The sequence below is a fragment of the Aquarana catesbeiana genome, linkage group LG02, assembly GCF_042186555.1.
Source record: "Aquarana catesbeiana isolate 2022-GZ linkage group LG02, ASM4218655v1, whole genome shotgun sequence".
In the NCBI taxonomy this organism is placed as follows: domain Eukaryota; kingdom Metazoa; phylum Chordata; class Amphibia; order Anura; family Ranidae; genus Aquarana; species Aquarana catesbeiana.
Genome location: NC_133325.1, coordinates 535,464,682 through 535,479,636, shown reverse-complemented (window position 1 = coordinate 535,479,636; position 14,955 = coordinate 535,464,682). Strand labels below are relative to the sequence as shown.

At 40.2% G+C, this 14,955-nt stretch overlaps 1 protein-coding gene across 4 annotated transcripts in view; it reads right to left on the bottom strand.

Moving 5' to 3' along the window:
• The window catches only part of SLC6A17 (solute carrier family 6 member 17), a 1,431,819-nt gene that overhangs the window by 981,609 nt on the left and 435,255 nt on the right, over positions 1-14,955 (bottom strand). For all 4 annotated transcript variants that reach the window (XM_073615860.1, XM_073615859.1, XM_073615858.1 and 1 more), the window contains one exon: positions 11,111-11,237. In XM_073615860.1, coding sequence (XP_073471961.1) covers positions 11,111-11,237 — 127 coding nt within the window. The remainder of the gene's footprint in view (positions 1-11,110; positions 11,238-14,955) is intronic.

Genomic DNA, 14,955 nt, shown 5'->3' with positions numbered 1-14,955 from the left:
ATGCTTCCAAACGATGTTTGCATGATCAGACAGGAACAATACGCGCACAACATTGACAGCATGGCCACATAAACCCACTTTTGATTGAAAAAATGCACAAGAATTTCATCAAATATGCCTAGCTGGGCATTTGTCAATATGCACAATCTCATTCCTTCTCCCCCACAAATCACAGCAAAAAACCTGACCTTCTCAGGCCAAACAAACCTCCCCTACTGCAGGCCTTTATATAAGAGAGGTTGTATTGCACACTGACACACCCAATAGAAGTACACGCCCACCAGTATCTTTCAATCTGTCTCTTCATGTATGTCTAAAGTGATTGGACCTGATGGGGAAGAACACACAATACTATTCGCAACTGTGTTAGCCCTTGGCTATGTGCATCAAATCTCCAACTACAGGACAAAGATCAAAGTCCATTTGCATCCACATAAACAAAGCAACAGTTTTCTAAGCATATGTACCCGTGCAGTGTAAACCCTAAAATTTGAAATGTCCAAGTCCCTGGGCATGATTAGTGCTAATAAACATTAACATCAGTCCCTGGCTGCAATGAGCTTCCAATATAAAGTCCAAAATTAACTTTCTTACATTAGAACCTATTTCGACAGAAGACAAATAGAATGCCAGCATGTCTTTGGATTGTGGTGAGAAACCCACACAGGGAGAACATATAAACTTCAATACAAGGATTAGCATGTTGGGAAATTGAACCAACATCCCAGGTGCTGCTAGACAGAACTGCTACCCACTTAGCCACCAGGCAGCCTCACACATGTTCTCTGCTTCTCTGTGGTATGAACCAGCCCTAAGTCCATAGCCATGCTCAGTGTCACAAGCAATATACAATATATTGGCCTAAGTATTGGGACGCCTGCCTTTAAACGCACATGAACTGTAATGGCATCCCAGTATTAGCATTGGGTTCAAAACTCATTTGGCCCACCCTTTGCAGCTATAACAGCTTCAACTCTTCTGGGAAGGCTGTCCACAAGGTTTAGGAGTGTGTCTATGGGAATGTTTGACCATTCTTCCAAGTGCATTTGTGAGGTCAGGCACTGATGTTGGACGAGAAGGCCTGACCTACAGTCTCCTCTCTAATTCGTCCCCAAGGTGTTCTGTTGTGTTGAGGTCAGGACTCTATCCAGGCCAATCAAGTTCCTCCACCCCAAAATCACTCATCCATGTCTCTATGGTCCTTGCTTTGTGCACTGGTCCAAATGATTTGGTGGAGGGGGGATTATGATGTGGGGTTGTTTTTCAGGGGTTGGGCTTGGCCTCTTAGTTCCAGTTAACGGAACTCTTAAGGCGTCAGCATACCAAGACATTTTGGACAATTTCATGCTCCCAACTTTGTGGGAACAGTTTGGGGAAAGCCCCTTCCTGTTCCAACATGACTGTACACCAGTGCACAAAGCAAGGTCCATAAAGGCATGGATGAGCAAGTCTGGGGTGGAGAAACTTGACTGGCCTGCACAGAGTCCTGGCCTCAACCCGATTGAACACCCTTTGGCTGAATTAGTAGTAGAGACTGGGAGCCAGGCCTTCTCATCCAACATCAGTGCCTGGCCTCACAAATGCGCTTCTGGAAGTATGATCAAACATTCCCATAGACACACTAAACCTTGTGGACAGCCTTCCCAGAAGCTGTTCTAGCGGCAAAGGGTGGGCCAAATCAAATTTTAACCCTACGGACTAAGACTGGGCTGCCAGTAAAGTTCATGTGTGTGTAAAGGCAGGCGTCCCAATACTTTTGGCTAAATAGTGTATCTGGAAAAGACTTACAATGGTGGTGGAACGCTCCTACACATAAATACTACATTTAGACATAGTTATAGGACCTGGGAGATGAGACAACTTCTCTACACGAAGTAACATGGTTGTGATTTGAACCCAATCAGGGATAATAAGCAGAAGTTCTAACCTCTAAGCCATGGAGCTGCCACGTGTGAGAACCTCCTATACATAACTACACATAAACACTGCATTTCTTTGGACATACAGGTGATGGAATTACATTACTCAAGATTTATTCTTCTTGATTTATTCTGTGATATTTGGTGTTTTTTTGTGGGTGAGAGTAGAATATTACCCTCAAATTTTTGGGAATTACATTTTGCTTTCTGATGTTGGTACACATAACACATTTTTTGGGCTCAAATTATGAATATTTGGAAATGATAAAAAGCACAAAAAATTGTGATTCTTTTTAAATTTGCATCAGCAATGGTATTGTTTGTGGATTATAAAGACACCTGTGTGAGTTTGGGTAAAGATTGTTGTGAGATGGAGAGTAACAAGTGAAAGCGACAAAGAAAAAAATATTTTACCAAAACATCAAAACATTCCACATTCTAGCATTCTTAAAAACTAAATATTTTAAGTAGAAGCAACAATGTTGCAAAGGAAAATTTATTTCAGAGAAAGATACATTTCATCTCAACATTAAAAGGTTTTTTTGTGAAAGTTAGAATTGTTCCATTAGAATCAATGGCTAATACTTGATTTGGACTAGAATAGAGCAGATTTTTACTTCAAAAAAATGCTCTCTAATTAGCTCTCATTTTGGTATTTACTATAGCGCCGGGTAAAAAAGACACTTGAGTTAAAATGAGAGTTATTTTCAGGTCTGAGCATGCTCAGTTGTGTTGGCACCTAGTTGTACAAAAACGGGAATTTATCTCTTCTCAGACTTTTAAAGATATTTCAGTGTAGAAATCACTTTTTCACACAGTTTAAAAGCAGATTATCTTTAAATAATATACTGCATATTTCAGTACTATTTAGGCAAGTATATCATGCTCTAAACATTATTTCCATGTGCACTACTCCAGGTTTTAACAGAGTAAGGGTTTGGGCTCCATTTGGTTTCAGGGAACTACAGTAAATTCGATTTTGGGAGTATTTTTTCACCAGCGCTATAGTGAATACCATTTAGCGCTAATTAGCGCCGCAGCTCTATAGTAAATGACCCCCACTATGATTAACTGGATTTCTTCCATCCACTCTAGAGCCGCGTACACATGATTGGATTTTTCGACAACAAATGTTCGATGGGAACTTGTTGTCGGAAATTCCGACCATGTGTAGGCTCCATCGGTCATTTTCCGTCGGAATTTCCAACAAACAAAATTTGAGATCTGGATCTCAAATTTTCCGACAACAAAATCCGTTCTCGTAAATTCTGATCATGTGTACACAATTCCGACGCACAAAGTTCCACGCATGATCTCAATCAATTATGAGACGGAAGCGCTTGTTCTGGTAAAACTAGCGTTTGTAATGGAGATAGCACATTCCTCACGCTGCAAATTTTAAAATCTTTCAATGCAGCGCATTCTCCTCTTCTTTATAATGCTAGAATAATGAAGTTGTTTTGCTGCTGATGTTCACACAGAGTTCTGACAAACTGATTTCTTTATTATTTTTCGTGATCTCATGAATAATTTTTTTTTTCGTCAGATCTCCACAATAATGTTTAGAATTTTTGTTTATATCTATATAGATATATATATATATCTATATATATATATATCTATATATATATATAGATATATATATATAGATATATCTATATATATATCTCTATATATATTTTTTTTTTTATCCAGATCTTCTATTTTTTTTTTTTTTATAGTGATCTCCAAAAATGTTTTCTTTCGTTGTGTGTCAAGTTACCACAACACCATTATTATCTTGTATTTTTTAACCTCAAGGAGGTTGGTGTTGGTGTCCCTTGTTAATTTGACATTGTATTTTTGAAATGTACCTGCCTACTCACAAATAAACTGTCCTTTTTGAAGTAAAACACATAGACAAGTATTTGTGAAAAATAAATAGCCATTATATAACATTATATAAGAAACAAATGCAAAAACCACGTGTACTACTAGGGTCCAGACCGCACTATGCGGTCCTGGCCTGTATCCCTACAAGAGATAAAATTATATCTATGCAAAGATGAGAGGAGGCCATTTTTGAAGAAGGGAGAATAAATTGAAAAAAAATTAGGAACAATGGGGGGGGGAGGGAAGAGGGGGGGTGGTAAACAAGGGAGGGGAGAATAAAAGGATGTGGATTTGCAGAGTGCCTGAAAGTTATGGAATTTAGTTAATTATTTCCGTCGGAATTCATATGTCTCACATGAGAGGTTTAAGATTAATTCAGTCAGCAGTATCACTTTCAAATAGAGCTTTCCCCCCCCGTCAGAGAAAACGAAAAAATTCCAAAGGGTCCAAGTTTTGGAACATCGGTCATGTTGGTGCCTTGATGAAAGGACAAGGTTTTCCATTTTGTTTATTTCCTCTATTTTTCTAAGCCAGAGGCTGGGTCGATGGGTGTGGAGATTTCCAGTTGGGAGGGATACACATTTTGGCAGCGCCAAGGTGGTGGCGGATAACAGACTTCTTGTAAATTTTCTCCGGAATAGCGGAGGCATGAAGAAGAAAGAAGGCTGAGTTGTTATTGATTGGACGCTTCATGAATTAGTGTATGGTTTGACGGACCTCTTTCCAAATTTGTTTGAGTTTGGGACATGACCAAAAGTAATGCAAGAGTGTTCCTTGTTCTTCCTGGCATCGCCAGCAGCGGTCTGATGTTAAGGGAAAGATTTTGTTCAATTGTGATGGTGTAAAATACCACCTTGACAGGATTTTAAAATTAGTCTCTTGTATTCTTGTGCAGATGGAAGATTTGTATGTAAACCGAAGGACTAAATTTACAGTTTAGGTCTCGTTCCCAACTAGTTAAACAGGTGGATTTCTGGGGGTGTGATCAACAAGTTATATGTGATAGAGAATACATGCGGCAGAACTCCGGTGTCCGAACAGTACTCTTCAAGAGTGGGGAGGGGTTGACTAAAATTCCCAGATGGCAGTATGGACTTGAAGAAGTGGCGAAGTTGGAAAGCTCTCCAAAAGTCTAACCGGAATGTACCTGAGGAGTCCGTAAGGGCAGGTATTGACGGACAGTTCTCTGCTATCAGGAAGTGAGAGGCTTGAAAGTGGCCTGAGTTAAACAAATTTTGGAAGATTACATCATGAAATCCCAGCATGAACAGTGGGTTATATTAATATGGGAAATAACAGTGCGTTTTGAGAGGAGAGATATACTTGGGTTAAGAGATGTGAGCAGAGTCCTGTAGTGGGGCCAATAGGGGGTGGCGTTTCATATCCTTGGGCAACGACTGATAGCACCAAGGTGCTCTTTGGAGAAGTATTTCACGTTGGGCTTGTTTCAACCGAGGCCAGGGCTTGGTATCTTGGTGTCGACACCAGTCAATGAGCCTACCCAAGTGTGTTGCATGGTAATATGTTCGCATGTCTGGCACTGCCAAACCTTGTGTTGTTTGGGTAATGAAAGTAGTCTTCTATGTAGACGTGGTCTTTTGTGGGCCAAAATAAGGTCAACGACTGTGTCTGTTTAAAGCATCTGGAAGGGATATAAATTGGTAAAGCATGGAAGAGGTATAGAACTTTGGTAAGAATGTTCATTTTAAGTATATTGCAGTGGCCAAACCACAAATGTAGTCCAGTGTGCCATGTGTTTAGGAGAGTCCTGACTGTTTTCAGAAGTGGGGGCAAATTCAAGTCAAAAAGTTGTGAAAATTTAGGAGGGATGAACATGACTAGATATTTCAACACGTATTTCGTCCATTTTAATTTAAAGCACGCTTGAAGATGTGAGAGAAGTGGCTGTGGTTTACCCACCCCCATGGCTTCGGACTTGGCAAAAGTAATTTTCAGGTTTGATAATACGCCATAAATCTCAAATTCGTGCAGGAGGTTCGGTAGTGAGATTATGGGATTTGTAAGAGAGAACAGCATGTCATCTGCTGTTCTATTGAGAACCTCCAATGTTAACACAGGTGATATCGGGGTTCAGACATATTTTACATAAGAAAGGTTCCAATGACAGGGCAAAAAGAAGGGGTGACAGAGGGCATCCCTGTCTCGTGCCATTAGTAATCATAAAGGGGTCGGATAAGTCACCATTAGCTCTGACCCAAGCAGTAAGGTTATGCCCTGTACACACGATCGGACATTCCGACAACAAAATCCATGGATTTTTTCCGATGGATGTTGGCTCAAATTTGTCTTGTATACACACGGTCACACAAATTTTGCCGGAAATTCTGAACGTCAAGAACACGGTGACGTACAACACGTATGACGGCACCAGGAAAAGGACGTTTAATACCAAGTGTGCCACCCTTTGGACTCCTTCTGCTAATCTCGTGTTAGTAGAAGTTTGGTGAGAGACGATTCGCGCTTTTCAGCCTCGTGCTTTTCCGATCGTTACTGCTCTTCAGTTTGTGCTTGTGGGTTTGTATCTGGTTTTCAGTGCTTGCCCCCCTAAAGCGCACGCGAGGTCAGTATAAAATATATGGAGTACTTTGCAGGTAGGGGGGCCATTGATATGCCAGAAAATGTTTAATAAACATTTTAAAAATTATTTTTTTAAGTTAAACTGAAATAATATTTCCTTTGATTTACTGCTTGTGTTTCTTTTAGCTGTCTCCTAGGTTCTCCAATGGGCTTTTTTTTTTTTTTTTTTTTACATTTTCTTCAATAGTGCAAACATAATTTATTTGATATATGAGGTGACAATCTCTTCTTCAGCGAACTATTATTATGTTGTGGGTCTGCGACACACACATTGTTTTTTGTTGTTAATGTATGTAATGCATTACTGTTAAAAATATACATAATTTTCAGCACCACGAAAGAATTTTGCAGAGCCACGAAAACGGCATGATTGTGGCAAATCTCAAAGCACTGTGGGAGTTATTTACTAAAATCCACTTTGCACTACAAGTGCACTGCAAAAGTGCACTTGAAACTGCACTGAAAATGCACTTGTAGTGGAAAGTTGATTTGCCTTTAGTAAATAACCCCCATTTCAGTGTAAACACCAACTTAGTCCAAAAAATTATATTGAGCATTGAAAGAAGAAGCCACACATTGTTGAGTAGAAAATGTTTTACTCTGTGCACATTCACATGTGCGTTAGAAAAGGGTTTTTGATTATTACATTAGGGTTATTACATTTTAGTAATAACATTTTTGTTTTTTTGACAGTACAAATAGCCTTTTTGTGTTAAAACAGGCATGTTTAAAACCATAAAACAATACACAACTCACGAACTTACAAAGTTCAACTTTGACAAAGTGAAGGCAATATCAGACATTAGTATGTCCAAACTGTGTTGATCTTGCCTTCATCAGATGGGGTGATGTCACCCCTGTGAAAGCCAAATTTTGAAGATGCACACAAATTGAGAGTCAAAATGGGGATTTCCCTCCTGATCCCATGTCTAATGTCAACATGTGCTAACTCACAGCTACTTTAGTTGCGAAGAAGGGGTTGCACCCACCAAACGCGTACATTGATAGCCCGTGATGGCAGATGGCACATGTTGACACACTGTGTGCATCTTCAAAGTTTGGCTTTCAAGATACTTAAAAAATTTGTGAAAAATATCAAAAAAATTAAGACTTTAGGTGTTTTTTAGATTCGGCCTAAAACATCAATGATGTTTTTGAGTCGTTTTTCAATATCATTGATGTCTTCCTTGATCTTTTGTAAATCATGATTGCACACCATGATCTCCCCGATGAGGATGTGTGCACTTGCACTTGTGAAATGTGAATATTCTTCCACAACATCCACATCATCTAAAATTAAAAAACACACCATGTATTGTAAATATGCAGGCATCCATCTATTACCTGAAGCTGTGATCTCAGACACTCACCTGTTGTGGTCACTATTTCGCCCACTTTATAAACTTCTCCTTCCTCCACATCTTCTGGTTGTGGTGTGGTGATTTGCTTTGTCCCTGGTGTCCTCAGATGTCCCAAATCTTTTCTCCTCTATGTGAATAAAAAAAGGTATACTTAGCACACAGATATTTGAGGCCAGAAATAGTGATATGAAACATTGCTTGGAAGTGTCGTACAATTGTCTGTTTTGGCAGAGTTCCAAGCTGAAGACATTATTTTTTTTCCTTTCTAAAGCTGGAATACTTACCTTTTTTGTACAATTTTCACACATGGAGACACCCCTAGTATCTACTGGAGCACCTATGTGGGACACCCTAAAAAGTTTGTTCTGGTGTCCCACTAGTGCTCCTGTGTCCAGATGTGTAAACAGCTGCTGAGTGTCCTCTTCTTACACTGAATCAAGGTTGCATTTCATTCTAGCACAAACCCATCTAGACAACAATGTCATAAACTTCTTTTAATATAAATAGGCCTGAACAAATGTAGTTAGCCTGTATCTACCAAAAACATCGTATTAGTGGGCAAACGAATGATGTTTACTATGAACGATTACTGAGCCCACAAACCTGAAAGTTGGCATTTTAAACTGTACAACAGTAAAGAAAAGCACATGGAGCAGCATGCAAGTAATAATAATAATAACACACGACAACTACTTACTTTTTTGAAGAACTCTTTTGATTTTTCTGCACTGATCCTGCTCCTTCAATTTCAGGTCTGACCAGCGTTTCCTCAATTGATCCTTGGATCGTCGTACACCAAAATTCCTGTGCAGACTCTTCACAACTTTAGCCATGATCTTGGCCTTTCTGACATTTGGGTTTGGGAAAGGTCCATGCTTCCCATCATAGTCGGCCCTCTTCAGGATGTCCACCATCTCTAGGACATATTTGAGGCCTTAAATCTCCTCCAGGATCGGGACGTTTGTGGCTCCGGGCTTTCGTCGTTGTTGGTCTCCTCTGCATGCACTTGCTCTTTCTCCGCCATGTGCTCTCCCACTGTGCCAAAAGACAAGGGGCGGGGAATAGACTAGAAAGAACGCCAGGGCGGGTGGAGTTTCACACATGCGCTGTGTATATAAAGAGTAACACGTATGCGTCGTACGTACGATCTGTGAGAGGAGGAAGGATTATCGGTAGCGCTGATCGTTAGAAGGAAGGTACAATTTTAACTTGGTGCATCAGTGGCCTATACTGCTTATAGATTGAGGCCTATATTGGGACAAGATTAGGAGAGTTTAGCCTGACATTGCAGAGTTGTGTTGTGTCTTGCAGAGAAAATGGATCTATTGAATGATCAGGACTTTATCCCCATATTCATTGATATGTACAGGGAGCTGCCATGTCTGTGGCAGGTAAACCACCCCTTTTATAACAATAATCCAAAGAGGAAGGCGGCGCTGGATCAATTGCTGGAATTTGTGAAGCCGGTGATCCCCACGGCAGACATCCCCTATTTGAAGGCCCTAATTGGTGGCATGAGGAGCACTTATAATAGGGAGCGCAAGAAGGTCCAGGATTCCCAGAAATCAGGAGCTACTATGACAGACTGCATTTTCAGGCAGACCAGACTGAACCCAGGCCAGCACTCTCCAGTCTTCCTTCAAGACTTCCTTCCACCTCAGCTGAGGCTTCCGACGTCCAACCTGGGCCTTCCAGCCAGGAAGAATTGGAGGAGCCCAGCTTGAGCTAGGTACAGCATTGTTCAACATATTTCTAGTCAAATAATTAATGATGTTATCTAGATGTTATTATTGATCAGTAATTTTAGGATTTTACAAAGTGTTTTACATATGAATAGACAGTAGTGGCCACAAATGATTGGGACAAGAATGAAAAATGCTGGGGTCAGAATAATAGTATTTTCTAATTATTAATATTCAATTTGCAACAGTCATGAGCTGAAAATTGTGTCCCTTTTTCATACACAGGAAAGTTTCAGCCAGGAGGAGGCTGTGGAAAGTGGCAGCCAGGAGGTGGCGGGGGTAAGTAGCAGCCGGGAGGTGACCGGGCCCAGTATCCTGCCCAAATCCCAGGTCCCTCCCCTCCTCCTTCCAAAAAAAGGAAGAGAAGTAACCTGGAGGAGGTAGCACTTGGCCTATTTCGGATTCTACTGCAGCCCTCAGAACCCCCCCAATATTCAAGAGGACTATGCTTACATGGCAGCCTGCAAAATGCAGTAAATGGAGGAGGGCCAATGCCTCTTATGTGAGGAAGTTATGTTACAAGCCCTAAATAAGGGGTTGAGGTGGGAACTCACAAGCCAAAGCCACGTTTGTGAGTTCGACTATGGTCCTCCTCCTCCACCTCCTTCCACAACTACAACACCAGAGCCACAGCCTGGAAGCAAGCGTGGAAGGAAGACAAGAAAGTGATGGCCTGGGTTCAGTCTGGTCTGACAAAAGACGTAGGCTGTGGTAAGACCACAGCCTGGGGACAGATATGTCATCTACTGCTGTTCCTGATCTCTTGTAGTCCTGGTCCGGATTGTGCTCACTATTATAAGGACTCCTCAGGCCACCAATTTTGACTGTAAAATAATTGATGTCAGCCCTGGGGTACAAAGGCTTCGGAAATTTAACCAGTTTCTCCAGTGTTGCCTTCCTCTTTATTTTGTTATGACCCACACTATGTTGTACTGTATGTTCTTTCATTTCCATTGCTTTGATGCTATGCATCTTGTCTTTTGATTAAATAAAAGATGAAAAAAAAACAAAAAAAAAACACTGCACAGAGTAGGTAAGTATAACATGTTTGTGATTTTGATAGAAAAAAAGAGACTTTACAATCACTTTAATATATAAATACATGTTTATAGTTTACCATGGTACTTTACTTTTTAACATTTTTTTTCTTTGAGGTGTGGCAACACATATCAGTGCTGGCTGCTACCTATTCACCTAATTAATTTTCAATGCATTTAGAGGGGTTACCCAGTAGTCTTTTCACATTTTTTGCTACATGAAATTGATGATCATTAGCACCTGCTTGGTATAATTGGTTAATCACACACCTGAATCTAATCCTAAAAAATCTCTGACTTTGTGCAAGTGTACAAAGTGTGCAAATGTAAGAATTGATGCTGGTTTGAAGCCAAGGTGTAGTCACACCAAATATTGATTTGATTTAGCTATTTCTTCTGTTCGCTCACTTTGCATTTTGTAAATTGATAAAAATAAATATTTAAATATATTTTTTTGAAAGCATTCTTACTTTACAGCATTTCTTCCCACCTGACTAAAACTTTGGTACGTATACAGTATATACACACAGGCGCACACTTATGTTATGCAAAAATTTTAATTTCCAAGTAAGGCTACTTACTGTTTACAGTTCCATTTTTCACAAGTGGACATTCATTCCAAGGTAGTGGATACTGAAATGACTGGAAAAAGTAGAATATGCTCCATCCAATGATAACATTATAATACAGGCCAACAAAGAAGCAAACCTAGGAAAACAACATCAGGACGGTTACTGTTATCATCATAAGTAAATCATCTAGAAGACTACTGCTGTGCCATTCCACGATTTATAATCTGCAGTTGCTATGAACATTTTATAAAGAACACAGACTGGGGGAGTGCAGATCCAGGAAGTGACAATCAGTCAATGAATTCGAAGGCACCATAAACAGTTTATTGATAAAACATAAAAGTATATCCAGAGGTGCAATGGGAAAGGGGAATAATAAACACGGTCAGAAGAACATGGACTCGCTGTGGTGATACCGATGATTAAGCCAATGGTGATGGAAGGATGGCTGTCTCATGTAAGGAGGAGGGGACTGATGACAAAAGGCTAGGAAGCTAGATGGCACCCTTCCAGATACTGAGTGCGGTGGTCATGGCCAGTTCACTGGGCAGCATCAGAGGGGATGGTACCTCGCAGGGTTCAAAACCACTGTGCGCCCAGGGGAGGGAGGACAGAGCTGGTGCAGTAGCCGGTGAAACCAGTGGGTGGATGGAAGAACTCGTAATCGACAAGAACAGCGTAATGCCCCAAACACACGGTCGGACTTTGTTCGGCCATTCCGACAAAAAAATCCATGGATATTTTCCGACGGATGTTGGCTCAAACTTGTCTTGCATACACACGGTCACACAAAGTTGTCAGAAAATCCGATCGTTCTAAACGCAGTGACGTAAAACACATACGTCGGGACTATAAACGGGGCAGTGGCCAATAGCTTTCATCTCTTTATTTATTCTGAGCATGCGTGGCACTTTATCCGTCGGATTTGTGTACACACGATTGGAATTTCCGACAACGGATTTTGTTGTTGGAAAATTTTATATCCTGCTCTCAAACTTTGTGTGTCGGAAAATCCGATGGAAAATGTGTGATGGAGCCTACACACAGTCGGAATTTCCGACAACAAGGTCCTATCACACATTTTCCGTCGGAAAATCCGACCGTGTGTACGGGGCATTACACTTCCGGGTGTCCGAACACCACGGAGCTCCTCCCTAGCTGCGTCACACACTCCAAACACGAGTGTGCATCGGCAGACCACGGCGGGTCATGTGACTAGGATGAAGAGGGAGTCAGGATACAAAGGCGATGCCGAAGCTTGAGCGATGGTCACCTACATGTTTCGGGGGTTTAATCCCTTCCTCAGATTACACGCTCAAGATCTGGCGGGGAACAAGAATTATATACTGTCAGGGGAAGGAGCAACCAATCGATCCACCACCAATAGCCCAACGCATGGATAACCCAACAATAAAATCATTAAAAAATATTAAAAGTAAAAACTATGAGTATATATCACAAAATTATTATCATAAGATAAATTTAATTTGGTTCAATTTGCAAATAATTAATCAATTTAACAAATAACTAATCTATCTATCTATCTATCTATCTATCTATCTATCTATCTATCTATCTATCTATCTATCTATCTATCTATCTATCTATCATACAAATTATAATATTAAAAATATAATATAAAAAAACTGTAAAAAGGGTAGTAATAAATCATAATAAAATTGCACATCAATAAATTACCAAAAAAACACAAAACACAGTCAACAGAAAAAGATATCAAAACTCAGGGGGACCAAGGAATATATTAAAATTAAGAATGAATAAGGGTGTGTGTACCTAACTCATTTAACCCATGAGGCTAAAGAGAATTTAGTTTGTAAATCCACATGGTTTCCCTTTTTACATAATAACGCAAACCTCTCATCGTCTGTTGGGGACTCCTTGGGGATGTTCGATCGCTAAAACTGTCATGGCTTTGAAATCTCTCCCATGATGTTGGGAGAAATGTCTAGGCACACTGTGGTGGACCAGGCCTTTTTGTATAAATCTACGGTATTCCCCTACCCTAGTTTGTAACATACGTATGGTCCGACCCACAGATTACATGAGCATTTCAACACGTATATTACAAACTGGGTTGAACATGTAATAAACTGTCTTATAACATAATCTTTACCTATCCTATCTGTAATGGAGGGGTGACCATGAGGAATGGATTTGCAAGTTAAACAGCCTCTCTTTTTGCATTGGAAGATACCAAGGATTCGGAAATGTATGTATGGACTTGGTACGGGCCCTTGTAAAAACAACTTGGTGTACCTCTGGGAGAAGAGGACCCAAAGTAGGATTGGATTGGAGAATATGCCCATGTTTCCTCATAACCTTAGTAATTCTTCTATAGTTTTTAAATCATGTAATGAATCTAGCACTCTGTTGGGATGGGGTATTAATACGTCCATTACTGGGGCAACAGTTCCGACAGGTAGTGGAGGCTTCCAAAAGTCGATCACGAGGATAGCCCTTCTCCAAGAATTCCTCGGTCATAATTTTGCTCTGGAGTGTATAATCCTCAGGTTTAGAACAATTTCTCGTTAACCTGAGAGACTGGCCCTTCGGTATGTTATTTTTCCAAGCCGGGTGATGGCAACTCTTAAAATGTTGATAAGAATTGCCATCCACTGGCTTGTAATGGTTCTTAGTGTGTCTGTATAGAACCAGCTTCATGAAACAATTCCAAGTCCAAGAAAATCAAACGATCTGGGTCAACGACATAAGTGAAACTAAGACCCATTGGGTCATGGGTCTATCATTGGGTCATGTATCAACATCAAGTGTGATACTTTGTGTGAAGGGGAGACCAATACCAGTGGTCCCAGCTCCAGTATCTTTCTCCACTGTTCCTCCGTTATTTCCCCTAAATCCTCTTCCCATCTTTTCCTACTATTGAGGGGCTCCAGACCTGCAAAAGCTCAATTACATAACTGTGCATATAGCTCGGAAATAAGCCCCTTGGTCATATCCAGCTTAAATATCCTTTGGAAGAAGAGGGTTTTATTCCATTCTAATGCTCGTGTCTTAAACTGGGCTTCTAAGGCATGTCTAATCTGTAGATATCTATAAAATGAATGGTTTGGTATATCGTACTCTCTTCTTAAATCTGAAAAAGTTTTTAAAGTTCTCCCATCGTATAGGTGTATCAGCCTATTTATACCCTGAATTTCCCATTCTTTAATCTTTCCTATTGGCAATAACTCCTGCAGATTGTTATTATTCCAAAGGGGGTGTGTTCTAGTACCCCTCCATACCCCATTAGTATTTTAACTGTTTTCCTAAATTTTTTTAACCATAGGATTATGCCTATGATTTTTTTTAGACACAGGAGACCATAAGGAAGATTTTCTTGCAACTAATTTACCTTAGTTTCGCTTTTAAGATGATCCCACTCTGAATTTGCTGATTAAAAACAAGTATATAGTATTGGGTATACCGCATACTGTAAAAAGGTTGTAGCAGATTCATCAGTATGCAATAAAAAACGGAATATTTATACTAAAATCAAATGTAAAAAACATTGGCATATAAGCCTCTTCAATGGGCAATTACAGTATAATAAAAAATATATACATAAAAAAAAAAAAAAAAAAAAATCATAGGCATAATGGCCGCCGGTCTTTGGAGAGTATGCATATAGAGACAATGAATATGGTCTTCTGTCTGCCAAAATCTCAGGCAAAATGGCCGCCGAACAGCCAAAATAAATTGCCCCTTTGAATCACTAGACCACTAGACACAGTCGGGCTTCGGCCTGCATAATATAGACAAAATGGCCGCGGGCATACTTCCGGTCCGCGGAACCACAGGCAAAATGGACGCCAATCGAAAATTAACAAGGGGAC